Genomic DNA, 27,744 nt, shown 5'->3' on the forward strand with positions numbered 1-27,744 from the left:
TTGTTTTTACTGTGGGTGCACCAGTACACCTGAATATTTTGTAGGCTATCGAGGAAAGGTACTATTGTACACTTACAGACTATTCTTGAAATTTAACTGTCAGAAAAAGCAATGTAATTTTTGTTGTACTTTGATTTCAGACTGACATGTAAGTTCTTAAGAGAGGCAGTATAGTGTTACTTAGGTTGTAAATATGTTTTGCCGACATTCTACTTTTAAATCATTTTATGTTGTGCACCCAAAATTCTTTCAGTCCAGTTAGGTGCACCAGTGCACCTTATTCCCAAAAATGAATATTGTGCTGATAGTTTTGTTCTTTTTTTCTTTTGTGCAGGATAAACAGCCACTAAGCTCTCTGTAAGCCTGACTGGCAGTATAGGAACAGGGAACATGGTCTTCCATGTTTAAAAAACTGGGGGTAACAAATTTCTGTACGGTGTATGCTCATTGCCCCAAACATCAACACAACTCATCAACACACAACATTATGACTTTGACTTTATTTCGGATCCACAATTTGCTTACAATATGAATGCCGAGTACATTATCATTTTCAAAATGTTGTATAAGCTTTTTAAAACAAAATTTATATAAATGATGATTTCATATGCCAAGTTGTAGGCAGATTCAGATTTCATTTTCTGACAGGTATATTAATAAAATCAATATTGCCTGAATTGCATCATTGACAAAGAATTATTGATGCCCACACTCAAATTCATGTATATATGTCACGGTAGAGATTGGAATAAAGTAGAGTCAAATCGAATTGCAATCTCTACTAGTAGAGTTTCAGACTCTACTGGATTCCAATCTCTACTGTGACATATAACACTGTTACATGATGATAGAACATGATAGAATTCCCACATAAATGTGAGACTTACATCTTTGGACATTACACTATTACAATCATATCAATATGTGTGACATGCTACCAGCCAATCCTTTTCCCTACTGCAACAATATTAATTTTATCTAATGTTCCTGTATTCTTCACAATTATCAGTTAAATTTACAGACTTACAAGTTAAAGACATGATCCATTCACTTTACACCACGTAATAAACGAATGTTTCACTACTGACTGGAAACTTCCAACAACTTCTCTCCTTGTCATACATCCATCATGCCATGCCATATCCCAGACTGCCATGCTGGAGAGCGATTTTCAGCCTTTCCCGCAGTTCTTCCCTGGACCTGTACTCAGGCAGCTTTAGCAGATTGATGCTGTAATGAAGGCAACAGGAATTTGCTTTTACCAGGAATCACAGCAATTACCTCCATCAGGGTGCTGCCTGCTACTGTTTGTTTGTTTGTTTGTTTGTTTGTGTGTGTGTGTGTGTGTGTGTGTGTGTGTTTGTTTGTTTGTTTGTTTGCTTGTTTGTGGACAGCATAACTAGTACTAGTCAAGAAAAGTTTTGTAAGGATCCATACATGATATTTGCTATGTGGGAAGGAAAATGCAAAAAATGGTACAGTGGCCTTCTTTGCTATTAAAAATATCAAGATAAGACATCTATGCTTTGGATATCTTGTGTTGTATGGACAGAGAAGATGATAAACATCATTTGGGAAAGGTATGAGCTTGTGAAACTCTAGTATGTACATTTTGGTAGATATCTGAGGCTTACAGGCTAAGCTAGATCATGTATCATGGTTCAGACAGTGTTTCAGTTTCATTATAACAATTAGCCAGGTGAATAAATCTTTGGTCTCACCTGTGACCTGTTTTTTTGGTACCTCAAAGAGTACAAAACACAATGACCATTCACAGGGTACATGTACATGTATATAACAGGACAGTCTGGACAGATGTTTGCACCATGTTCACTATGTAGCTTTAGTGCACATGGGTGTACAAAGTATGTGACATGACAAAAAGGATTGTGTTCTACATGTACATGTAGTGTAAATGCAGGTGGCAGCACAGGTGTGTTCACCATACCATGTAGTGGGTATGTACATGTGATGGGTATACCATGTAGTATACATGTATATGTGGGTTACAGCTTGTACAACAATGTATGAAGTGAGACATACTCACCATGTGCTGGCAGTAGGCAGTAGGTTTGGGGTGTACGTGACAGGAGAAATGGTGATCTTCTGCATCCCACTTCCTCCTGGAAGATAGGCAAACCCACCATGGGGAACCCTGGAGCTGTAGGAGAGTACAGAAATACTGAGGTTCTGTTACCATGTGCCATTGGAACTATTGTAAGGAGAAGCTGAGAAGGTTAAGCACTGACATAGTACACCTTCGAGTCTTTGGTTATATTCCTAAACCTGGACTATGAAAGTCAAACAACAGCCGACCTAGCTCCCGAATCACTCCGAGCTATTGTCGGGGAAGGTCAGGAGGCCATGTTCGGCTATGTGTAACCTGGGCTTAAGGGTCTTAGGGTCCTGAGAAGAGCATCTTGGTTGGGGCAGTGCACCCATCTTTTAGAAGGGACGTAAAATGGGGGGTCCCGTGTTAAAGGAGGTGCCTGGAGCACGTCAAAGGGGAGGGGCTAGCAACCCCTCCTTGTAAAAATATACCCTGCTACTGCACAAACTTGGTGCAGTATGCGCCACTAGGCACTGCAAGGGGCTGATGTACAAGGGTCCGAATGAATGAGCAAACACAGCAAGTGCTATGTGCTAGCTGTTGTGTGGCATAAGCAACTCCTCCTACCTTCCTGTTACAAACTGCAGCAGCAACACTCTTTCTTGTTGGGGAAAATCCCTCACGGTCTCCCAGAACCACTGTAACAGGAAAAGAAAGACATGTAATCAATCGTCACTTGGAATGATTCTTTTTTAATGAATTGTCATAGATACAAGTCTTTAAGAACAGTAACTGTTACTGTACTATTAAACTCATCTTTCTTTCCTGGGTCTACAGAAAAGACCCATTGGGTCTACTGGTGTAGATCCCACTAACCTTAGTCTCACAGGGAGATGGAAAACATTTAGAGACGTCTTAAATCCATCACAACTCTGAGCAGATTTGCTTACTTCATTTATTTTCTGATTTAAAAAAATAAAGAAACCACCATGTCAACATTGTCTATTTTATGTACTATTCATGGTACATAAAGCCAGACATGCTCATGATTTGGTGCCAACAGTTGAAGTCACAGTTTTTCTACTACTTACTAGACTATATATAGTACTCCAGAAATAGTTACTCAAGCAACTGGATAAAATTTTGAAACAGTCAGACGTTTCAGACAGCATCCGCTATCTTTCGTCAGTGACTAACGATAGGACTGGGAAACCAGGTTTTATACCAAAACTCTGAATAGTTATGTTAATGAGGTTAAGACAATTTAGGATGTCTTGACATAGTCTTCAAAAGAAGATGAATTCAAGACAAGGTTTTATGCTAATAGTTTAATTAGCTTACTGCCTGAAATTTCAACACGTAGACCCCCTTTCCTGTTGAGGGCGGGATTGTACATCCTCTCATATATTGCTTCTCTAACTCCCTATCTTAACCTCATTAACATATCTATTCAGAGTTTTGGTATAAAACCTGGTTTACCAGTCCTATCGTTAGTCACTGACGAAAGATAGCGGATGCTGTCTGAAATGTCTGACTGTTTCAAAATTTTATCCAGTTGCTTGAGTATTTTTTTTGGGCGTATCTTATTACCTGGATGTCTAACTTTCATCAGCGTATGATATATAGTACTGTACTAAATTTGTAGCAATACCACAGATTATCTATGTTACAGGTACAATCCAGAATAATATTCAAGACCTACATGTATATAACGCTTTGGACTCACTGTTTGCTTAAAAATATTTCTTCAAAACATGTCAGAATATGGAAATAATCAGGGTGAGGGATTTTACATTGTACATTGTAACTGATGAGATCATCATCATCTGTTTGTCTCTATATGTTATTGATGATTTACACTATATAAAAGATTGAGTATAGCAGACAAGGAAATTCTACATCACACTTTAGTCATGTGTTGTCAATAATACAGATGTCCAAGCAGACACAACATACAATCGTGTAAGGTAAGGTCCCCTTCTTGTACACATTTCCCTGCTGTTTCTGTTCCAAGATTTCATGGTTCACAGACTTAATACTGGTATCAAGTCTTCATACATGAAGCTCTCACTAGAAAACAGCCTACCTTAATGACAGGGCAGTCAGCTGTGTAACCACTGTTGTAATCTGTATTCTTTTCAAAGTCTTCCACATCTACTTCAGGCAGACCAGACAGCATCAGCTCCTGAACGGATCCATAACAATAAAACATTGAGAGGTTATGAAAACATTGACCTAAACATGGATTTTCAGGACTGAAAAAAATATGATGTCTATCATCTGTGCATGTATAATATCATCTTCAGATGACTTGTTGAGAACAGTCAGGAATATTTGTAAATATAATTGTCATGATCATTAGGCAGGTTTTCCAAGATTTATCTATTTTTGTCCAAAATGTACATTTTTTGCCCTTACCTTATGATATAAAAATGCTTAAGCTAAATATTGTACAGTCAAACATGATGGTAACTGTGGAGTGTTACTAAGACATACATGTATCTTACCCATCCCTCTTCTACTTGACTTAAACATGTACAAATGTACATTTATGCATGGTAACCAAAGTTTTAAGTCTCATGCAATACTTATAGTGTACAAAACTAGCTGTGTCACAACATAGGGTGGTTTACCGGTAATGTAAACAAACAACAAAGTTTTATGTATGGTACACATACAAATTTGTAAAAGGTTGCAATTAGGAAATAGGTCTGATTGACACTGGGCAGTAACTTATCCAAGGGCTGACAGGGAGTGAGAATTAGCTAGTGCTTTGTCCAATGGAGAAATGCTTTAAATTAATGTGGCAAAGATCTGTTATGTATGCTACTGGTTGTACATTTTGTCTTTTGTATATATTTTCCGATTGTTTGAGTGCGATCTTTTTGTACTTTTACTTTTAAGACTGCGTAATTCAGCCTGAAAGAAGGTAACATCGGCTGCAATGCTGTTTTGATTTCTGTATGTTGATTCCTGAATAAACCATTTATATATCCCTGAAACCTGCACTTAATATAACTGTCATGTGATAGATGGTAAACATGCTCTCCCCAACAACAGATGGCTTTAACTTCCCTTTGAAGGACGATGTATCCCTAATATGTTCATACATGAAGAGATTTCAAGTCCTTACATTTATCACTTTTGATTTGCATTTTGGCCCTTGTGCCACATTGTGTATGGCAGATAAAAGTACCAAATTTCTAACATCACACTAGATTTTTCAATGACCCTCAATAATACATTAGATCTACTTGCCAATTCATACTCATCAAAGAGCTGCACCAGAGAACAGGGAATGAAAGCATGGAATCCCTGCAGGAATGCATTGATCTGAGGTTGGATGGCCCTGGTCATACGCAGCTCTGTCACCAGTTGAACATACTCAGCCTGAAAATGGAATGGTAATTAACAGACACAAAGTACAGTTTGCGATAAATATTATGATTGTACTTTAAGTAGTATCACAGTGTTAATCTACATATAAATCAAATATATATTAATGTCAATCTAATACATCACACACCATCATAAAGTAAGCAAGTGATCACAAATTAAAGTTCCCACTAGTGGAAAAATTGGTGTTCCAATTGATATACACCTGAGGTACCATGTTCATCCACATGCATACCACTGGTCTTGGGGTCAAACTCCAACTCATATCCAACTATAGTTCCACAACCTCATACCTTCGCCAAATGATTTTAACGTTTATGACTGATTTATCATGACTAGATTTTTTGTATATAATGCAAATACATGTAATGTCCTCTTTCGCATAGATCATATCAGTTGATCATCTTCTCCATCCAAATAACAGAAGATATCCAAAGTATGTGCCTCGGTCTCATTTTAACAAAGAAGGCTATTCTAGCATTCTATCCTCATTTATGCAAATGAGGTTCTCATTAGCATTATTCATATTCAACAATGTTCCCCTTTACATAACTTCCAAATGCCACAAGTATGAAATTGACGTCATTTACTAATACGGAATTATCATTTAGTTCGTCATTAATCATGCAAATTAGGTCTTCATTTATTTAGATTTTAGATATTTTTTATCTATCAAAATTCTTCTCTTCCTCAGTTACAAATGCCACATGATTGAATAATACAATCATAGAATGCATAGGATTTATGAAATTTCCTCATTTAATATGTAAATTTGATTTGCACTGACCTTGTTTGCCTCTGTAACCTGTATGTTTTTACCATCAGGTTTCAGCTCCACTTCCTCCATAGCTCCAAACACGTCTGTTTCCACGGAGAACGTCAACTCCAGCCCAAGGTCACTGATGTCATGGTCCAGGATCCACTACAACAAACATTTAATACAGCATATCAACTCTCTGTACTGCATGTACTCAGTCCAACTATGTACTGAAGAAGCTTGTCTCAGCAAAACTAATCTTGTGTGGCAGATCCAACTACCACTTTACCGCTACCAATCTACCACTCAAAAATCATGACCATAGCATATCCAGAACACAAGATATCAAAACAGGAAGTTCCGCTGCAGTACTGTAGAAAGCCACTAGGAGGCCCATTATCAAACTTGACCTTCATTTTCCCTAACCCTTTACCTTCCCTCCAAATATCATAAGATATCCACCCATAGATTCCTGCAATTCAATCCTGAAAAATGTTACATTATGGACATATCCAACAAACGAACATCAAACGTAACCACCTACATGTAGCAGTTCTGTGGTCAGGCTCTAGCAACAACAAAAACCCATCCATACCTTGGCATTACATTAACAATTGGACTGAAGTGGGTTGCCACACAAACCTGCAAATTCTTTGCATACTCTGGGTCAATAGAGGCGACATCATGATAGTTCACTGGGATACCTGTAGAACATAATCCAACACTAAAGCCCTCAGCTGGTCACATGGATTGCACAATTTACCTAGAGCACATTGCATAGTAGTTTATAATGTGTTAGTATTGGTGGGTGGGATTTTTCTCTACGACAATAGCGCCATACATCACAGGTTTGACAAGCAACAGTCGTAATAGTTTAAACATATTAAGCAATGGTCACATATACACATCATAGATCCTCTTACAATAGAGTTAAGGGTCTGCCATTGCCATGCGCCATGGAACAGAAAATACAGCTGAAAAGACTTTTGAATATGTCCAACGTTTTTTTATTGTCAATCGTCATGTAACGTTTATAGCCCCCATAGCAGGCATCTCAACAGAGAACAATATGTACATCATGATGACATTGATTTTGAAAAACAACACTCATTTTGATAGACACTCAGGTCAACATCGATCTACATGTACAATTTGTGCAACAAAACCTATCTACTGCGTGCCATTATGTGGGATGCACAAACTTTGACAGTTTTGTCACTAAGTAAGCTTTGTACAGATATTGATCCATGTCCGGTGTAAATGAATGACTAATTTATGACTTCCACACCTAAGCTAATTTCACCACCACTGATTAATGGTTTGCCATCGATGTCATTTGTTTCTCTTGTCTCTGTCTTTATACATACATGTAGTTCTTATCTAATAATATGACAAGACTTTTGTTTTTGTATACACTCGGGCACTCAAGTCAGATAGTGATGTTCTTACAGTGCTACCTTCTTCTACTGGGAGGGGAAAAGACCCTGAAAGAAAGACCCCAAAGTAGTGATACAAGAAGACACCTACCCAGGATATGTTTGTAGAAGGACCGAGTGAAGTACACATTGAGAAGCTGCCTGTGGTACAGAGCCAGGCCCATGATGCCTCCAGCAAACCTGAAGTAGTTCAGATGGTCAGGGTTGACAGCTGAGTTACTGTTGGGTTGGAAGGTGCTGCCTGCAACAGTGTTACACAGAGTTAACAAGGCCATCTTGAGTTATAGTATTTTCTCATTAATTATGCAAATGAGGTCTTCATTTGCATAGTTGATGTCAATTAATATTTCTCTCTTCCTCACTTACATATGTCACATGTTTCAGAGTCCTATCATGGAATTTGGCAGATGTATAAACTTTCCTCATTAATTATGCAAATTAGATACTGATTTGCATAAAAAGTATCTAATCATGTTCATCATCATTCAAGCTATCTACTTACCAAAAATCATTGCCATCCATCAAGCCCTTCTTGAGTTATTCCCTTTCAAAGTCAGATGCAAAACCTGCTCCTGCAGTTCCAAAAAAGCCGCTAGGGGGGCCAAACCCATACCACTTAGTAATACTCTCTGTCCAAAGAGCTATCTACCACTCAAAAATCAGTTCCATAGCATGTCCAGAACACGAGACATCAAAACAGGAAGTTCCGCTGCAGTACCGTAACAAGCCGCTAGGGGACCCAAATCATTTCCAAGTCTCATCAAGACCTACCCACCTACCAAATATCAAGACAATCCATCCAAGCCTTCTCGAGTTATGCTGTACATTACACACATACACACATACATACAAACGCTACCCTCTGCATAACCTTCTCGGCGAAGGTAATTACAAACAACAGAACACTGTACAGTATTCCTGTTCAATACATGAACATGTAGAACAGCGATTTCTTCCCAAAGAACAACCTTAAAGCAAGCAGTTACTGTAATGTTAACGGATGTTATATAATTAACAATATATATATTAGGCCAGGTAACATGATGAGAACTGTTTCAATAAACCTAATTCTAGGGGATGGGGGTGTTGGCGTGGAGTTTTTTTTACCAGTACTCTTTCAACAACAAATGATTTGCCATTTTTCACCTACCATCAGCAGACATTGTGAAGAGTGCGTAATCTGGATTAAGAATCTCCTTGGACAGGATGTCGAACCACTCTCTCACCACACCCTGGCCCTGTCACACACAGTAATATAAAGATTATGTAACTCAGACTGTACAGAAAGAAGTCAATTTCATATAGGAATTCAAAGAGGGAAAGTCCCAACATTATTGAGATCACAGGCCCTATAAACATATCAGTATTTCAGATTTCAATATTTCAAACAGAAAGGGGAGAGAAGAAGACATCTTCATCAAGGATGGGTTATTTACAAAATATGAACTGCTACATATTTGTTAACTTGTCAAAATAGTGGTGCATTAATTACCTCCATGAAACATGAAGGTATTGTTTTTGGTGTGCCCGTGTGTCTGTCTGTGTGTCTGTGTTCACCATAACTTAAGAACCTCTGGATGGATTGTAATACTTAGTATGTTGGTTCATGTTGGAAGGACAAAGGTCAAGGTCAATTTTGGTCCCCCTGGTGTGTGACCTTATCAACGTTTATAGAATTCATCTCACAGTGGGTTCATTACATTTGTTCAATTGTTTGCATAAGAATTGACGACAATTGATAATATTATAAAGTTACTAAAATTGATACACATACATGTACAAGTCATGTATCTATGATACCATGTAGACAAAAAATCATTGTAACATCACACAATGAACTGACAACTTGTGTCTGACCACCAAATAGCACATTAGTCAAGAAAAGTACTGTACATTGTTGTGTAATTTCACATACCATTCCCTCCTCCCCACTGAACTTGACAGCAATGTTCTCCTTGAGTTTTTCACTGTTCAACTTAGTGACAATCTTGCAGCTGCTGTCAAACACTTGTTCTGCGTGGGGTAGAGAGAAATCAGTACTAGAATAATACCAGATGGGCAAATCAATGAAATAAACATTCCCCCTCCAATCATAGGAGGGGAGGAAGCATGCTATTTATTGCAATTTCTTGTGCGTAGGCTAATTGCAAGTAGATGTAACATGAAAAGGATGGACAGACAATGATGAACAGTATAGCATGTGACTACTCAAACTACTAACACAAAATTCTAATTTATTGGGTTCGACTTCTTTTTCCGAGACAGTAATGTAATGTGTGGGTTTTGTTATGTTGAGAGGAGATTGTATGTAAACGCGGAGAAATTAGGATGGAAATTGGTGACTTCTTTAAACAGCTCTTTTCTTTCATGATCGTAGAAGTGGCAATTTGTAATTTCTCACACAGGTAAGTTTTTGTACCGCCCTTTCTATATTTCAGGGGAGGGCACTAAATCTAATTTTGCTAACTGCAGAGCAAATTATCTAGTTCTAAATATTTTCCATAGTATATAGTATTACATAGCATAGTATAAACCTTAGCTTGCAGTATCAATACTCAAATTATGACAGAAAGTTTGAATATACATATTTTTAATTCTGGACCTCATCATAGTACATACTGACTCGGTGTCGCTGGATGAATTGCAAGAAAACAACAGATCTAGATAGGAGTATCCACTATTTATTTTACACGTTGTAACAGAGTTCTTCTATATGACTACTTGAAATAGAGTTATTTCCAAACAAGAGGGCATGGACTTGTAACAGGTGTCTGTATATTCTGTATCTGTATCTGTATAGCCGGTATAACCGCCATTCGGAGTAACACACCAGCTTTGTCTATCATGATCCATCTGTAACAAGTGTAGCCAGTAATGAACCACACTTTCAGTTACTGATATATCTGAGTCTAGAGGAAATCTACCCGGCTCTGTGCTAGATGCTGAATTTACTACAATTTGGCAAATAAAATTTGCTTAACACAGTAATCAAATATTCTTAATAAACACTTTGGAGAAACAGAATGATGAACAAATGAGGGGTTTCAGATAGTACATAGCTTTACGTGCTTTGAGTGAAAGTTTTTTTTTCGTCCAGGGAGAAGCTGCCCGAGAATGTAAAAATCAGGCCAGGGTAGCAGCAGGAACTAATATGTCCAATGTGTCTTGTCTGGATGAGAATGCATGTTTTGGGAGGGACTGGCCAGATTTGTTGAAGATAACTTTAAAAATGTGTTCTTTAAATCAAGATGGAGTTTCCATTTGGTACAAAAGGCGCTTAATCCATTCATAGACCTCTGAAGAAGACTCAGAGTGAATCTGTTGAAAATTCCGGTGAGTCTAATTTTTGAGTTACAGAACAGTTCATCCCTTCATATTGATCATAGTTCTTTACTAATAACATCAATACCAACCTCTGTTTATAAGCAGCACATCATCTTCACTTGGAGGCCTGTGCACCAGGTCTCTGTCACCTGTCTGAGGGTGAAGGTTCTCGTAAAACCACTCTCGACGGGCAGTGAAGTCCTAAGAAACATAGAAAACAGGAAATCATCTTTGTTGCCACATATGCAAATGTATCTGCAAAAATCATGAGAAAATGAGTTTGAATACAATGACAAAAATAAATGGATAAATTTTGTTACAATGTTTATTAAATCAGTTCTGCAACAGACAAATGAAGTGTTTGCATGAATTGTGTCTGACTTTCGATTTTGTTGTACATGTCCTCACCTGTGCCTTAATGATGTGCATGAATCTGGACATGAGCTCTGGACATTCCAGTAGGAAGTGGAAGTGGTCAAAGATGATCTTGGGATTCCTGTGGAATAAGAACAATGTAAAGCACTGCGAGTTATACCAAATTTTGAATGTAGAGAGACTTACTAATATAATGCTTGCTGACCTTTTGAGGATATACATGTACCTGACAACACAGCATATCCTACAATTGTACATGTCTGAATGAACTGTTTGGATAAAAGATATAAAAAATTGTGGCTCACAGGTAAGCTCCAAGCAGATGTTTACATTAAGATATGGGCTTTTCAAACTACTTCTACAGGAGATAGACTGCCCAACAAACCTAAGTACAACCATCTCTTTTTATAATCATGACATTAGGAAAGACACTATAACCTTCAGCTGAGGGCAGTTCATCATGTCCGACCTTAGAAGAGTCACAGTAGCATGCTCCGTTCAGTAGTTAGTGACCCCGCCTCTGGACCAAGAAGTCGCTTATTACCCAACATGCACGCTACTGGAAATGGTTGCAGTACTTATAACGGAACGCAAAGCTGTGGTCTGTTCATTGTGCTTTTGGAAAAGAACTAGGGGAATTTTTCTGGTAGTGTGAACCTGTATATACTGTATATGACATCTGTTACGACCAGTGGAAGATTTAAGTTTAACTGTTAATTGAGTTTAATGAGCTAAACAGGTTTGAGATCACTGTCAATTCATTTTCAAGCAGGGTGACAGGTGCCGGTCCCGAATTTACTGACTCGGCAGCCTATCAAGCAACACACCCCACCAGGGCCAAAGATGTAATTGGCCCAGGCCTCAGGCCCCCAGTTTTAAGTATTTCCTTCACATACGCTACGCATATATTATACAAAATAAAGCATTTTACGACTTTACCTGTAAAAAGCCATACAAATTAGTGCACACAAGATAGAATTCACAGTAGACATGAAACAACTTTTAATACTTGTGAATGCTTGTCAGCCTTCCTCTAATCTATTGCCACTGTTGGGGATACACATGAATGTGACTTTTGATGACACCTGGCCAGTCATACTTGTTTTCAACAGTGCATGCTGGGTTAATTGCACCTACCTTGTTACCAAGAATTTCAGCACGGCATCATGCCTGACCACAAACTCAATGAACCGGGGAGAAGTCATGCTAGAAATAAAACAGGAATATCATGTGAAGTGACATACATTTGACCCATTGATGAAATGAAAAATAAAGCTTTCACACTCAGACAGATAATAATTATGTACCAATCACACAAGGGATGTCCCTGTGGCTCAAAAGCAGCCTAGGAAGAGCATCTAGAAACTCATCTTTTGGAAGGGATGTAAATATGATCCCCTGTTTGAGGAGGTGCATTAGGGACATTAATTTTAGGAGAAGGGCTAGCAACCCCTCCCTGTAAAAAAATACACCCTGCTACAGAAACAGCAAGGAAAGTCAGTGCCCTATCTGCCACAAACACAAAGTGAACACACAAAATCATACAACTTGGAGGACAGCTTACCCCTGAGGTGTATGACATGAGCAGCAGTTGTAGAAGGCCTGTATTACAGCACAGACCCTGTCTGCACATGCTGCTACCACGTCCTGAGCACTGTGGGACCGAGAGGCTGATCCTGGGGGGCTGGCGCCTCTGCTGCTGGAGCTGCTGTAGGTTCTCGACCGCGACCTTCTGTGACCTCTCACTGTGGAATGGTGACCTTGAGTGTCATGTGAACTTGTGTTGAACACGACACCACCTTGTTGTGCAGAATCAGACTGTTGGCTATCAGTTCTCACATCGTGATCAGGGCCTGCTATCTTGACTCCCTGCTTATTGGCAGACTGTTCCGTCGGTGTCTCCACCTCACAGTCCTGGAGCGGTGCCGCAGCCTCGGGTTCGTCTTCCTCCTCCACGATGTGATCCTTCAGCTCTCCTGACCCCCCCAAGGTCAGACTCTGTAGAGATGAGCTCAAGGTCATCTCCGCTGGCAGGTCGTCCTAAGAAACAAGTATAGGGACATACATGTACATTGTACATTATAGACATTCATTATCACTGTCAAGGTCATGTCTGGTTCTATTAGTTTGTGATGAGTTAAGTCAATGAGTGGACAAGCATATTTAAGAAAGCTTCAGACGGATCATTAATCTAAATAAGAACAAAATTAGATACCATATTTGGTATATGGTACAGGACTGTTGCTAGATTGAAGGACAAGTTTGAACGAACCACTTAGTAGCTTTCTTCCAACCAACTCGACCCAAATGCATGTCTAATCAGAACAAATCAGCCTAATACCCAGGTCAACTAAGTCTTGGCCCTACAACCTAATCCTAACCTTTAAACCCTAACCCTGGTTTAATGCGTTGATGGGGATGCTGGTCTAAGTTGACTGGGCCGAGTTGATTAAGGGCCAAATAATCCTGATCATGCTTTTAAGTTGTCAGCAGGAGAAGTAGTCATGACCTTTTATTTTCTCCCTGCATGGAAAATAATGTATTACTACACTGAAAATTTTTAACATCAGATTCAGTAAATTGAAAACAGTTGTGTTCTGACTAATCCACCTAATAGTAGACTAAGTACATTGTGTAATATGTAATATATATGTCACAGTAGAGATGGCGATTCAGGACAATCGGCGATTGTCCTAGGACAGATCTCGATCGCCCTTTGTCCTAGGACAGACTGCGATCGCTATCTGTCCTAGGACAATCACCGATTCTACTTGTAGAGATTGCGATCGCAATCTGTCCTAGGACAAACGGCGATCCAAACTTAATGATGCTAAGATATTAAGGAAACAGCAATATTTTTTTATAAACCTTGATTTTATTTAGTATTAACAAACTCTGATCAAAACTCAATTGATGCTAAGATAAAAGAGACAGCAATATATAGCAAAAATGTTTGATCACCCTCTAATTTTTATTGTTCTGCCAAAGTTGTGAAATCATTCAGTATATGTCTGACCAAGGAGGTTAAATCCTATTCTAACCTCCTTGGTCTGACTGTGAAATGATATAGGTGTGAAACTGTAGTATCTTGAAACTGAGATTGATATTTTGACACCTATTTTATCACTTTACAATTGTTATAATTGTTTTCCTAAGGTTGTGAATTCAATAGGTGTGAAACTGTGAGTATTATCTTGACACCTCAAAATTTGCATACTGAAACATTGTTGGATCACCTTCATCCAACTGATATCTTTCACAAATTATTAAAATTTTGTCACTCAACTTTATTTTATTACTTTATCAGAAAACACACATGAAATTTATCCATCATAGAATATGAACTAATTCACCTAAAATAGTTAATAATTGTGAAATGTAGGTAGCAAAACATGATTGAAATGTAATGCAATGGTTCATTCTTTTTTCCAAAGCATTTCCATCTAATCAAAATTTGTCCAAGTAGAATCGCCATTTGTCCTAGGCCAGATTGCGATCGCAATCTCTACTAGTAGAATCGGCGATTGTCCTAGGACAAATCGCGATCGCAGAATTTGTCCAAGTAGAATCGCCGTTTGTCCTAGGACAGATCGCGATCGCAGTCTGTCCTAGGACAATCGCCGATTGTCCTGAATCGCCATCTCTACTGTGACATATACATCCAGTGTATGGGAACCTGTAGACTACATTTTGTACATTGGGAACTTTAGCTGATAGTAATAGTATCCTTTATATCATGCATACATTGTATTGATCTACAATATTTGTCCTTCCAAATTATTGATATGATATATAGAAATTAATGACGAATATCATTGATGGCATCACTCTCTGACCTCGTGAAGAGACAGTCTGTCAGCGATCAGTGCTGTAGCTATCTCATCAGTGTCCTGCAGGTTGTCCTCGTCACCCACACCTTTACTACCCATGCAGGGGGCTGCCTTAGCCCTGTTCAGCTCTGAACCAATCAGGAGCAGCCATTCCTCCAATGATTTCCAGAGCAGTTCCAGTGGCTGTATTGGAAGAACAGGTTCTCAACAATGTTTCATGTTTCAGACTGTTTCGGACAGATTTGCAAAGAAGGTTAGAGTTCTGGTGCAATATGCAGTGTTGAGTTTGAACAGCATACATGTAACTCAAGAATTTATAAATGAACTGGTTAAGATTGTGTGACCTGTCAAACAAATTTCAAGATTTTGGTACTCCAGAGATCTGCAGTATTTTCTGGACCCTGATTTAAAACATGCTATTTATTAAATGCTTGCATGATTTATGTCACACTGTGGTGATGCTTAACTCAACCAAAGGAACTTATGTAACGAATACAAAATTCCCATCATTTTCTTCTGAACATGTTTCTACTGTTCTTTTGTTTGCACTGAATCTGCCTTAGTTTGCATAGACTGACAGGCTGTAACACTATCTAACAGACAATCTGATAAACTGTAATTCATAAGATGACCCATTCCAAAACAAGAGTTCTACGACCTCATACCTTCGCCAAATGATCTTTAATAACCTTTATGACTGACGTATTGGGAGTGTTTCTCATCAATTATGAATCATACCAGTTGGTCGTCTTCACCCAAATAACACAAGTTGTCCAAAGTAGGACTATGAGCTAAACAAAGAAGGTTATGCTAACATTTATCATCAATTATGCAAATAAGCTCCTTATTAGCATAATTTGATTCAATGGTGTTCACATTCACACTACTTCCAAATGCCACAAGTATGAAATTGCCGTCATTAACTAGTACGGAATTATAGTAGTTTGACATTAATTATACAAATAAGTCTACATTTGCATATTTTCTATCTATCAACATTCCTTTATTCCTCAGTTACAAATTCGCATATTTGAATAGTCATATCATGGAACACAGCGGGTTTTAAAATTTCCTCATTAATTATGCAAATTAGAATCTGATTTGCATCATTATCATCCAATCAAACAAAGCACCACGTAAGTTATAGAGTAATAGTATTTCTCATTAATTATGCAAAAGAGGTCTTCATTTGCATAGTTGATATTTATTACTATTTCTCTCTTCCTCGGTCATGTCACATGTTTGAGAGTCCTATCATGGAATTTGGAGGATGTATCAATTTTCATCATTAGTTATGCAAATTAGATACTGATTTGCATAATAAGTATTAAATCATGTAAATCATCACTCAAGCTATCCACTAAGCAAAAAGCATGACCATCCATCAAGCCCTTCTTGAGTTATTCCCTTTCACAGTCTGAAGCAAAACCTGCTCCTGCAGTCCCAGAAAATGCCGCTAGGGTGTCCAAACCGATACCTTTTACTCTCTTTCCAAAGAGCTACAGTATCTACCACTCAAAAGTCGGTTCCATAGCATATCCAAAACATGAGATATCAAAACAGGAATTTCCGCTGCAGTACTATAACAAGCCGCTAGGGGCCCCAAAATCTAATCATTTTCAGGTCTCACCAAGACCTACCAACATACCAAATATCAAGACAACCCATCCAGGCATTCTTGAGTTATGCTGGTCTTCTTATACATACAAACGCTACCCTATGCATAACCTTCTTGGCGAAGGTAACTACTTGCACAGTGCCTTGAGGAACAGTGCAATTTCACAAGATCAAGATCTAAAAGTCAGTGAGAAGCCAATTTGTGCCAGCCAACACGTTTTAGGCGACACGGTAAAACCCCCTGGCCCAATGGGAATATCTCCTTACTACACCAGGAACACTTCCCCTACACGAGTAACACGTTCCAGCTGGTACCCTGAGCTAGTAGTATATACAATATAACACATTTTTACACTTTTCTCGTTAATTATGCAAAGTACTTCGCCCAAAATCTAATCATCTTGAGATTTCCCACATACACATCAACACACCAAATACGACAACAATCCATCCAGGCGTTCTCGACTTATTCTGTTCACTAACAGACACACAGACAAGCATCAAAACATAGACTTCTCGGCGAAGTCAACTAGCCCCTTTACCCCTACTTGGCACGAAATCTTAAAGATATGTCAACAGTAGCTCACCCGAAAGACAGTTGCCATGGGAACAGTGTTCCTGGATGCTGTGTAGCTGTCCTTCACACTGTGTTCACACGGGGCCAGTCGGTACAGGCGACACAGCATTTTCACACAGCGGAGAAAACTTACCACTTGGTCTTCGTAGTTACTGGACACGCTGTAATTAAGGAATGAAAATAGGATGTAAAAATTCTCTGCAATAAAACTTTTTATCAAATTAAGAACTTGCTCATACTGTAATTTAATTAGTCTTCAGACTTGACTTAGGATGGGGTCATGACAGACTATCTCTATGCAAGTCACGTGCAAGTCATGTTGCAAAAATGAAATTTGTAAACAACTGACTTCATTGTACAACACACAAACATGTACCACTAACTAGTACTGTTGCAGTATATTTTAGGTTTGGTATGACTAGTAATGTGTATGCATGCCAAGTGATCTTACCTTTGCTTGGCATGCTAACAAATTACGTTAACTGTGATCACTCCCAATGTCTGTTTAGCTGGCTGTTATTTGCTTCATGCGCATGGCCACCCAAATCTAGTTTAGTTGTTAAATGTTATGCCAACATGTGGATCTTTGTTGTTGCTAAAGCCTGACTGCAAAACTGGTAGGCAATTTCAAGTGGAGTTTGCTTGTTTGTTTGTTTGTTTGTTTGTTTGTTTGTTTGTTTGTTATGTGCATATGTTATGTAGAATTTTTCGGGATTGAACTAAATGAGTCAATTGTTTTGCCATTCCTCGTAGGTTTTCAGATCTTCCTATCATAAAAACAGGCTTGAGTAACATGCAATGAATGCAAGGTGACAGTAGGTGACAGTAGGTACAGCTGGTGACAGTAGGTTTAAGCAGATGACAGCAGGAGAGCAGCTGACCTGAGTAGTCTGTGACCTGCAGCTGATGCCAGCTCTGCCACACTGACCAGGATCATGTGATGTTGGGACACAGAGCTCTGGCAGATAAAAGCCAGCACTTTGAATAACTGTGGATGCAAGAAAAGAAGAAGAAATTACAATATTGTCCACTAGTCCCTTTACTTCAATGGATTTCTATTACCTACATGCACATGTTCATTATGTTACTGTAACTCTGTTAGTCTTAACTGACTTACATATTTTATATATGTGTTCATAGGTAGCAGTACCTCATCCAAATATCTATTTCTAACTGCCTAATCGATGATGTTATACCCGTAACAACAATCACCATTGGCGTGGAAAACCTGACTGGTTAGGAGAACAAAGGATCACACTCAGAGCACCCTGACCCGTACTAAACAGCATTTTTGCTAAGTCATCACCTTAGAACAGCACAATCTGAGCTCTGATTGGCCAATCTAATCAGTGCAAAACTATATATATCCTGTAAGATGATTGGTTATTTCTAAGGATCGACCCCTGCCCTAACTAGTGTAGAGGGTATAAAAGCAAGTGCAGTACACCTACATTTGTACCACTCTGTTGTCATTCTGATATTTGAACTTTGAACAAAACGGTCGAAACCAGTAATATTGATGTGTCTCAGCTGTCATCCTTCTAACACCAAATCGATGATGTAGCTTTTAATATCTGTGTCAGAGAGAACAGTTCTTGTCAAGTATTCAATGTAATTTCAGCTTAAAATGCACAAAGTACACATACCATGGCTTCCTTAATGTTGGTGATGAGTGTCATCTGCATGAGTGGTTCAAACAGCCTTGGGATGTGCTGCAATAACACTTCACATGTTTCACTGTAGCCACCCTGCAAGAAATCAACAACAGCATTGGACACAAACTTTACAAGTTTCTGTATCATTCTGTATCTATAGAGCCTGCATAACTGCCCTTTGGCGTAACACACCAGCTTCGAAGGCATGCAGCATACCATGGATGGCAGTACATATAATTACACTGAACAACCTGTCACATCTACTTTTGCACATCCAGCTGCATATGTGTTTTTTTTCAGCTATCCAACATCAAATCATCATCATAGCTTGTCGCTGTCTCTCTCCACCCAGTCCAGTGCAGTTTCGTTGGCTTCTTGAAGGTCTGTGTCTGTACAGGTGGCTGAAAGTCTGCAGCTGTGCTATCCAACAAAGATGCCCCTACTGTTCTTGGTGATAACGAAGGGTTGGACAAGTGAAATACAGACATGTTGGCTGTTTAATCAAATACATGTCTGTGTTTGTATACTTTTTGTGTTGAACCCTGGAAGATTAGTCGTAATTCGACTAAAGGGTATCGAAATAAACCAATAAACCAATCTTAGAAACAAATACTTTTTGCATCATGCAGATCTGAATGTGATTGAGGTTGAGGACACAGTTCGAATGTAATTGACTGGACCTGGACTGCCAGTTCTAGTGGTGCACATCCGTTGCTGTCCCCCAGGTACTTGGCTCCTCTGGACAGCAAAATCTGTGCTGTGTCCCGCTGGCCATGACTGCATGGGGATCAGAGAGACAATCAGTGTACAACTTACAGGAACAAGCTTCAAAGTCTCAATCACATCAGTATTCAGACTATCCTATTCAATAGATTGCTGGATATTATTGTGTGAAATTGTGAACATCGGGAAACAACCAATAGAGGAGGGCTACATGTCCCTCAAATTTTGTTTTGCATCTCTAAGTTTAGACTGAGGTAGGCAGGGCTGTGGAATCAGTCTGTTGAGAATGATGAAAACCTTGTAATAAACAGACTGCATTTGACTATACTTGGTCTAGTTCTCAAGAACAAGCTATAAATGAAGGAAAACACAAATCACCACAGATCACGACTACACAATATCTAAAACGTCAGGCCCTTAACCTAAACTTTTCTATCACATACAGAGGCCTCCCTATTAATTATAAGAGTACCAATTACCTCCACCTTGTATAGTTATAGACACTGTACTTACTGTACTTACTAAGCATGTTTCTAGACTGATACAGCTATTGTGCACTGTTGTTCCTCACCTGCATGCAAATGACAGGGGTGTGGCTCCTGTCACATTGGGTCTGTTGATGTCTGCACCGTTGTCCAACAGACACAGGACTGTCTGTAAGGATGAGAGAGTTAGTCCATTCTGAGATGACTACAGCAGGTTAACTTCAAGGTCTAATACTAATAGCTATGCTCAGGCAGTGACCATCAAATCAAAAACAATCAGATCAAGGGATGTATACAGCATAACTGTGCAAAATGCTCCTCTACCCATTTACAAATTGGTTCACAGAGTGTTGAACATGACATTGTATACTCTATATTATGTATGTGAAGCACCAAGAATGATGCATATGATATTTTGTATGTTTTCACTGATTCACAATGGTGTAATGAGATATTCTGAATCATGCCAGGGCTATATGATTAAATGTTCATGTACATGTGTCATATTGACCCTGCAAACTTTCAAGCTCTATATGCATTGTGCATCAACCCACGTGGTGGAAAACGTCGCCATGCAAGGAGACACAAGAGAGACTGTGACAGTGTAAAAGTGCTGGATCAGGATTCAGACAGGCTTGCAAGGGGTGTTCGGGAGGCGACCAGAGCCACAGACAATGCAGTACCTTAAACCTATATACATGTATGACTGTCTCTTGTCACGTGATGATCAACATCAAGTCATGTGACAAGAGAACTCCAAGACAAGATCTGACTTTACCGAGTTGATGAAGAGAAAGTTCTCCAGAGTAGCAAACTCTTTTGTTGTGTATAAAATGTTTAAATGTGTCAAAAGTAGGATCATTGTAACTTACTGACTTATGTCCATTTTGGCATGCCACGTGTAGTGCAGTCTGGCCTTGTGCATCCTGAATGTGAAAAGCATATTTGTTAAATTAACTACCTGCCGTTTATGAAACATGATATATATAATTCATACTCTTTGTACAAATTGAGGGAGAGGAATACATTTTTTCTATGTTATTTAAATTCTAACTCTCTATACCATATACACATATAGGACCTGAATTCAATCAAGCCTCCTGTGACCCCTCGCCGCCCTGTAACCGCCTCCCAACCCTCGGAGAGGGGAGAGTTTGCGTTATACAGACTACTGTTATAGGAGAAAGGTAAATCTTTTTTTTTTTGCTTCTTCTTCTCCTCCTCTTTCTCCTGCCATTTTGATCATGAATTAAATGGATTCAACTCTGTCATTTTAGCCTTAGAAATGGCAAGGCAGATCTAGACTGTATACTAAAGGTCTTCTAACTGTTGAAAAATTGCAAGAGTTGAACTTAGCCAACCTGTGAATGAGAGGTCAAAAGTGAAGGATTTGGGTAATTTCTGTGGGTAGGAATACTGACTGACTACATGTAATTAATTAGTATATAACCATTGGGAACTGAAAATAAATCATATGGTTGAAATTAACATAATTATTAAGTTCTACACATAGACTGAGTTGATCTACAGACCTCTATTGCTTAAGTCGGTATCTCACTGGACTGGGCCTACAGTGTACTTGCATCATATTATTGCGGCAACCTTGCAAATTTTCACCAACTTTCCCTTGCAGTCACACTGACGAGTGACACATGGGTAAAATATGAGACCTCTAGTCTCTAAAAAAAAAGCCCGGGCCTGAATGTCACATTGTCATTTTGGTTACAAGATAAATCATTGGAAATCACAGTGAATGCCATTGACTTGAAACCCCAAATTAGAATTCATCAAAAAGAGATTTTCAGTGATTGTGCTATTTGCCCCATTTGCGTCATGTTGCCTATTGCAAATTCTAAAAGATTTTGCAAAATGCCTTACACAATTTGCAAAATTTGCTACAATTTTGCGCAGTCCGTTTAGATACCCACTTTAGTACACTTACCTCTACATCAACATTTTGTTTTCTGTCTCCCACGTCAACGTCCACATTCTCTACATGCTGCAGTAGATCATGCAGCAGCTCGGTCCGACCATTCACTGCCAACCAGTGGATCTACAACACAAATAATAGCTTTCACACAAGACATAATAGTAGTAGTAATTTTCTGTAGTAGTACATGTAGTAGTTATAGTTAACTGTAGTAGTAGTTGTAGTATCCAGTATTTGTACTGCAGCTGCAAATGGCCTTGACACAGGGGTGGATGAATCAATGTTCTGCTATTGTTAGAATGTGTCCAGCTGAACATCAACTAAGCTCAGACCACAAAAAGTTCAGAAACCTAAAATTGATCAATCATTTCTCTGTTGTTACTTTATCAACTTAAGAATTAATTATGTGTCCTTGGACAGCCTGTTTATTATCCACAATGATACCACATTTGTCATGATCCTTAATTCATAAGTCCAACATCTGAGCTGACTATGCAAGTGAGTCACAAGACAAGTGTGCAAGAATTCCCCTCTAGCTAGCAATACAGTAGCAGTGTAATAAGATTAAGAGGAAGATTGTATCATTTTTTTAAAACATATTCAAGTTTTTCACTGACATATGAAATATTATGCTAGTCATTGCAAAACGATGAACATGTGATCAAGGGAAATTTTGGCACTTTTTTCTGACAACCTGCTCACATATTACACTCCTCTAGAACAACGATTATGTAAACATTGTAATTTGAATAGAATAGAAAACGAAGTCATTTTGTGGTAGAATGTGGATTATATACCAAAGAAAGAAATGAACTGTATAAGCTTGTAGAAAACTTATTTCCCCACTTCACACATTTAAGCAATGTACAAAAATTCATATTCCTAATGCGACAGTCACTAGACAAACCTCCCATTGAAAAACATGTCTGTTCTTTTATATCTACTTATCTATAACCGAAAAGCAAGGAGAAGTAGAATTTATATTCTTTTTGTATCCGTTAACTGTACTTGTTGTTTTGTTTTGTTGTGACCTGTACTTAGCCAAGTGTGGCAGAAATGTGCAATAAAGGTCTCCATTCATTCATTCATTCATTATTATTAAGTACATGTACATGTAGCCCTAATGCTCAATCCATGAAAGTATGATCATCCCAACCCGGATATCAATGTAAAGGGTACTAAATAAGCTTTCAAATGATGTGTAATTTTAAGCATTCACTGAGATATGATCAACTAAATCAAGTTTCCAAACTTTTTGTGCCAAGCTTACAGTAGTTAGACACAGTGGGGCAAGTAACATTGAACCAAGACTTACTGTAGTTAGGCCTTCATTGTTGCGTATGTTGACATCTGCATTGTATTCTAGCAGCTTGGCAAGACATTTCTTCTGACTGAAAAATAAAACATTGGGAAAACATAACCTAATTATATTTTGTATTAAATCTCCATTTTATTTAGGTACAAAAATGTAAATTTTAGCTAGAAACCAACAACTGTATGATAATGCCAACTAAGAAAATTATTATCAACCCTACATTTTAACTGTATTATGAGAAAAAATGTTTAAGAAAAGGTGCATACAAAGGCTGTGGATTGCAAATTTATTTCATCCTCAAAACAAAATAGTGAATAGATTTTTAAATTAACAGATATTTCCCATCTACATGATGTGTAATATATAAAATTATGCATATTCAAATCTAAAATCTGATGTTGTCACGTGTAAGTAATATGACGATTGCCTTCAAATCAGTAGTCTCTGCAAGGATATTTGACCTTCCAAGCCGTTGTCTTTGGTTTTTAACCTTGGCCCCATCTCAGTCTTACACATGCAGAGTAACTGATGTGGTCTGTCACTGCTAATTTGTTGGAATATTTCTTCCCTCTCAGCTTTCTTTTTTTGCACTCTCTATCTCGTGTACCCTCCGACACTGATGCAGCCCGCCATAGGCATGTTCTTCTAGTGTACAGAAAATGTTCTCCCTGTCTCCCCTAGTCTGTTTTTGCTGAGTCTTCAAGTTTGTTTTTGAGATGTACATTGCACATTGTATCAATAGGGTCCTTAGCGTGGTTTTGGGCTTGATATTGGTCGACAGGTGTACAAAGAACTTTGGAGGAGGCCATTTGAAGCCGTGGTTAATTTGGAGTAAGAAAGACCTATGTTTTTTTGTGGTTTGTATAGGTTTATGGCTGATGTGTAAAACAAGTAAGTTTGCATGATGATATGTTTTATGTAAGAGTTGCCAAAACACAATGACCTTGTGTTGAACATAGCCATGTTTATTACCAAATTTTCTCGGTGGCAAAAAAACGGGTTAACTATATACAAATCTGTGTTTCATTAAGACAACAGCTGTATACATGAACTTTGCTTCTTAACAATTTTATTCACAGTGGATTAAAAACAAACATGGCTCTCTTCTGCATAATGTAAAGTAAAACCTGTTTGAAGTTATGGTACTGTCAAAGTTATGGGACCCTCATTACCTATTCTATATGAAGAGACTCACCCATTCCTGGCAGCCAGGTGCAGAGCGGTACATCCTGACATGTCCTGGTAGTTGACATCAGCGCCCTTCTTCAGTAGAAGTACCATGCATTCAAATGACCCGCAGCTATAAGGTGAAGATGCAAACTGCATGTCAATCATTCTGTACTAAACTAAAAGTGCTTGCAAGTCAGGACTGTCAGGTTGTCAAGGTGACTGCAACAATCATGATTTTAGAGCCAGTAAATGAAGAAAGACTGCAATTGAAATACCAAGAGGTACGACATCATAACCATGATGGTAAACCGCTTCCATCCCACTTTTGCGTTAATGATGACAATTCCCGTTTTATTCTACCTCGGGAGGTGGTTCAGAATAAAACAGATTACAAAACCGAAATGGACCAGATTCATGTTCACAATAATTTGATTTATCCTGCCGAAAGGGTTCAAACCGTGCATGCTCCTTGAAAGACCATGGTTGGCTATCGCTGTAAACTGGCCACATGTTATAATCTAATGGAGGTAAATGTTGTTGCAAATGACAAATGCACCAGAAGACTCACTCATTTAACTAGGAGTGGGTGTTTCAGTGGACTAGTTTTTGGACCGATTAGAAAATGGTATGACCCTAAATTTGAGTTGTGCACCTTATTGCAGCTTGTGCAGCTTATTCCTAGGTGAGTCCGCAAACTAATATTGATCACCCCTCGTACATGACATTGTACATGACTAACAGGAAGTATAGTATTAAACATACTTGGCAGCAATATGGAGCAGGTTCCTCTGGGCCCGTCCAAACGCATAGTTCACATCAAAACTGGAATTACTGATGAGATCTGCAACAGACCTGTGTCAAATAACAACAACATCCTTAAACTAAAAGCAAACTTGAGTGCCAGACTTTTAGCTTTACTCCGCTCTCTCAATCACCAGAGGCAACCGAGAGAGCGGACTAAAGCTTAAGACAGGCCAGGCAATCAGGCTACATGTAAATCAAGGCAACAGAACATGTACACTCAGAAAGAAATGGCAACTGTTAAAACACTAAAAAAAGGATCCTGTATCCTGGCTGAGACAATAGTCTTGAATTTTTCATCTTTCGCCTTCACAATTTGATAACCATCTGCCAGTGGGAATATAACTAACAATGCATGTTTCATTCTGATGTGCAGCAAAATATTTGTTTTTCTGCCTCAATAAAAAGTGAAAGCCTTTACTAACATGTAAGATTAAAACCTAGACAATAAATGCTTGGAGAGCACTTTTAATCGAAAAATTAATACATGTAATGATAAAAATTAATCAATTTAACTAGAGTAATAGAGTTCCATGACCCCATACCTTTGCCAACTGATGCTAGCCTTTTAAGTGGCATATCATTAACTGTTTCCCATTTATTACGAAAATAAGGACCTCATTTGCATGAATTATGTCAGTTGATCATCTTCTGGCTGATACAATTTTGTCCTCTTGGAGATCTGCTTGGAGATCAATCAGTTTGGTCTTTCTTGCACTTTAAAGTTTAATGACTGTGCAAACTGCCATGGACTGTTATGCCTCAAGGCAGTTTCCTGGGTATATGGCATAAACAAACAAACAAACAAACAAGAGACCAGCCCTGATTAGCATGTAACAAAGGAGGTAAACTAGTTACAGGTGTCACTCTTCAACATACAGATTTATTGATTTAAAATATTTGTTTGGATTGGCTGTTCAGCACCACAGCCAGGGCTGCCCTTGACTATATGTACAAGCACAACCACAGACTATGTACAATACTACCGCGTGGTATTGACCACCCCGTACCTATGTTGGTTTGCAATAATCATTGGCATGAGAAGGTACGCTGCCGTCTCTGGGTCGGCGGGCAGCTCCACCGCACGCGCGCTGCGTAAGGACCGTGTCAGCCGGTGGAGTCTCTCCATCGCACTCTCCATGCTCTTCATCGAAACCTACTGGTACTGTAGGTTCTTCACTCTACCTGCAGGTCCAAACAAACACACGTGTCATATTGAATACTGTATAAAATGCACTTGTCAGCATGCAATATTACAAATCTCTGAATGGGCAATACAGTCAAATATGTTTCTGAAATTCTTATCATTACTAATCATTCATATCTAGTATTATAAGCAATGACAGCAGTTTCTGAAAATCCCTTCTGGCATTCCTTTAAGTAGTTCCATTTGCCACTAGTTTTTATCTAGAAGATACATAATACAGCATGCCTACAACATGAGTCACTATGACATGTAACTTAAAATATAAAGAGAAGTGGCAACAAATTTGAGAATAATTTTAACCCTCTGAAATGACATTTCCTGTGTTTTTGAGAGGATTTTAAGCTAAAGTAAGAAACGAAGACTGTCGATAACTATAGAATGCATTAATAACGGCTAACGAAATACTGGGAGGCTATGACTAATAACTGGGAGGCAAGCTACAATTTACAGGAAATCATTAATAAATGTTAGGCTTGATTTATGCTTTACTATGCACTGGCTTCGCTTTACACGAAATATTCGCCTCCTCACTACGAATTACGTGAAAAAATATTAGCTCCACTACAAACTATGCGGAAATCAAAAAGGCCTGCCTATGCCGTATGGAAATAAGCATGCAAACCCTCACAATGTCCAATACATTTGTACAGCACAATCCTCTTCTGTTATCTGTAACTTTAGATCTAGATCGAGACCAAAAAAAATTTGGTTGGTAAATTGAAATCTCCTTGATTAAACTGACATTACGAACAGAATTTACATATTTGAAGGAAGATTATATTCATATCGCGGTCAGATAGATTTCGAGAGAGGGAAACATAACTTAACTTATTTATTTTTCCCAGCATCGATCAGGGTGCATGCGAGCGCCAACGGAATTGATCCTTTAGGTCGTAAAATAACGTTAAAGAAAATTAAAACATCAAGATTTATGAAATATAACGTTATATAAACGATGCTAATATGAATTGGCTGGACACATTGGCATAATTTACGTCAGAGTTAAGGAAACGTTTCTCACCACAGACGTCATTCTGGCTAGGTGTGGAGCTGTCAGGTCATCAACTTTGACCTGAGCATGACCCTTGCACTTTTA

At 38.5% G+C, this 27,744-nt stretch overlaps 1 protein-coding gene across 2 annotated transcripts; it reads right to left on the bottom strand.

Moving 5' to 3' along the window:
* Positions 1 to 485: 485 nt before the first annotated feature.
* On the bottom strand, positions 486 to 27,732 carry LOC136420969 (E3 ubiquitin-protein ligase HACE1-like). 2 transcript variants are annotated; one of them, XM_066408114.1, is made up of 27 exons: positions 27,670 to 27,732; positions 26,452 to 26,626; positions 25,403 to 25,492; positions 24,666 to 24,770; positions 23,471 to 23,546; positions 22,168 to 22,278; positions 21,098 to 21,151; positions 20,312 to 20,394; positions 19,698 to 19,794; positions 19,009 to 19,110; positions 18,244 to 18,350; positions 17,373 to 17,523; positions 15,175 to 15,351; positions 12,903 to 13,378; positions 12,476 to 12,544; positions 11,372 to 11,459; positions 11,053 to 11,164; positions 9,555 to 9,652; positions 8,790 to 8,877; positions 7,731 to 7,880; positions 6,846 to 6,907; positions 6,234 to 6,368; positions 5,309 to 5,440; positions 4,137 to 4,235; positions 2,678 to 2,748; positions 2,048 to 2,161; positions 486 to 1,230 (listed from the first exon to the last, which is right to left on the bottom strand). In XM_066408114.1, the coding sequence occupies exons 2-27, from the start codon at positions 26,589 to 26,591 to the stop codon at positions 1,128 to 1,130; spliced, it is 3,090 nt and encodes a 1,029-aa protein (XP_066264211.1). In that variant the 5' UTR covers positions 26,592 to 26,626; positions 27,670 to 27,732; the 3' UTR covers positions 486 to 1,127. The 2 variants fall into 2 exon arrangements, with proteins under 2 accessions (XP_066264211.1, XP_066264219.1); XM_066408122.1 differs by lacking the exon at positions 27,670 to 27,732 and adding an exon at positions 27,277 to 27,295.
* Between the last annotated feature and the right edge of the window lie 12 nt (positions 27,733 to 27,744).

The sequence above is a fragment of the Branchiostoma lanceolatum genome, chromosome 1 (genome assembly GCF_035083965.1).
Source record: "Branchiostoma lanceolatum isolate klBraLanc5 chromosome 1, klBraLanc5.hap2, whole genome shotgun sequence".
Taxonomy (NCBI): domain Eukaryota; kingdom Metazoa; phylum Chordata; class Leptocardii; order Amphioxiformes; family Branchiostomatidae; genus Branchiostoma; species Branchiostoma lanceolatum.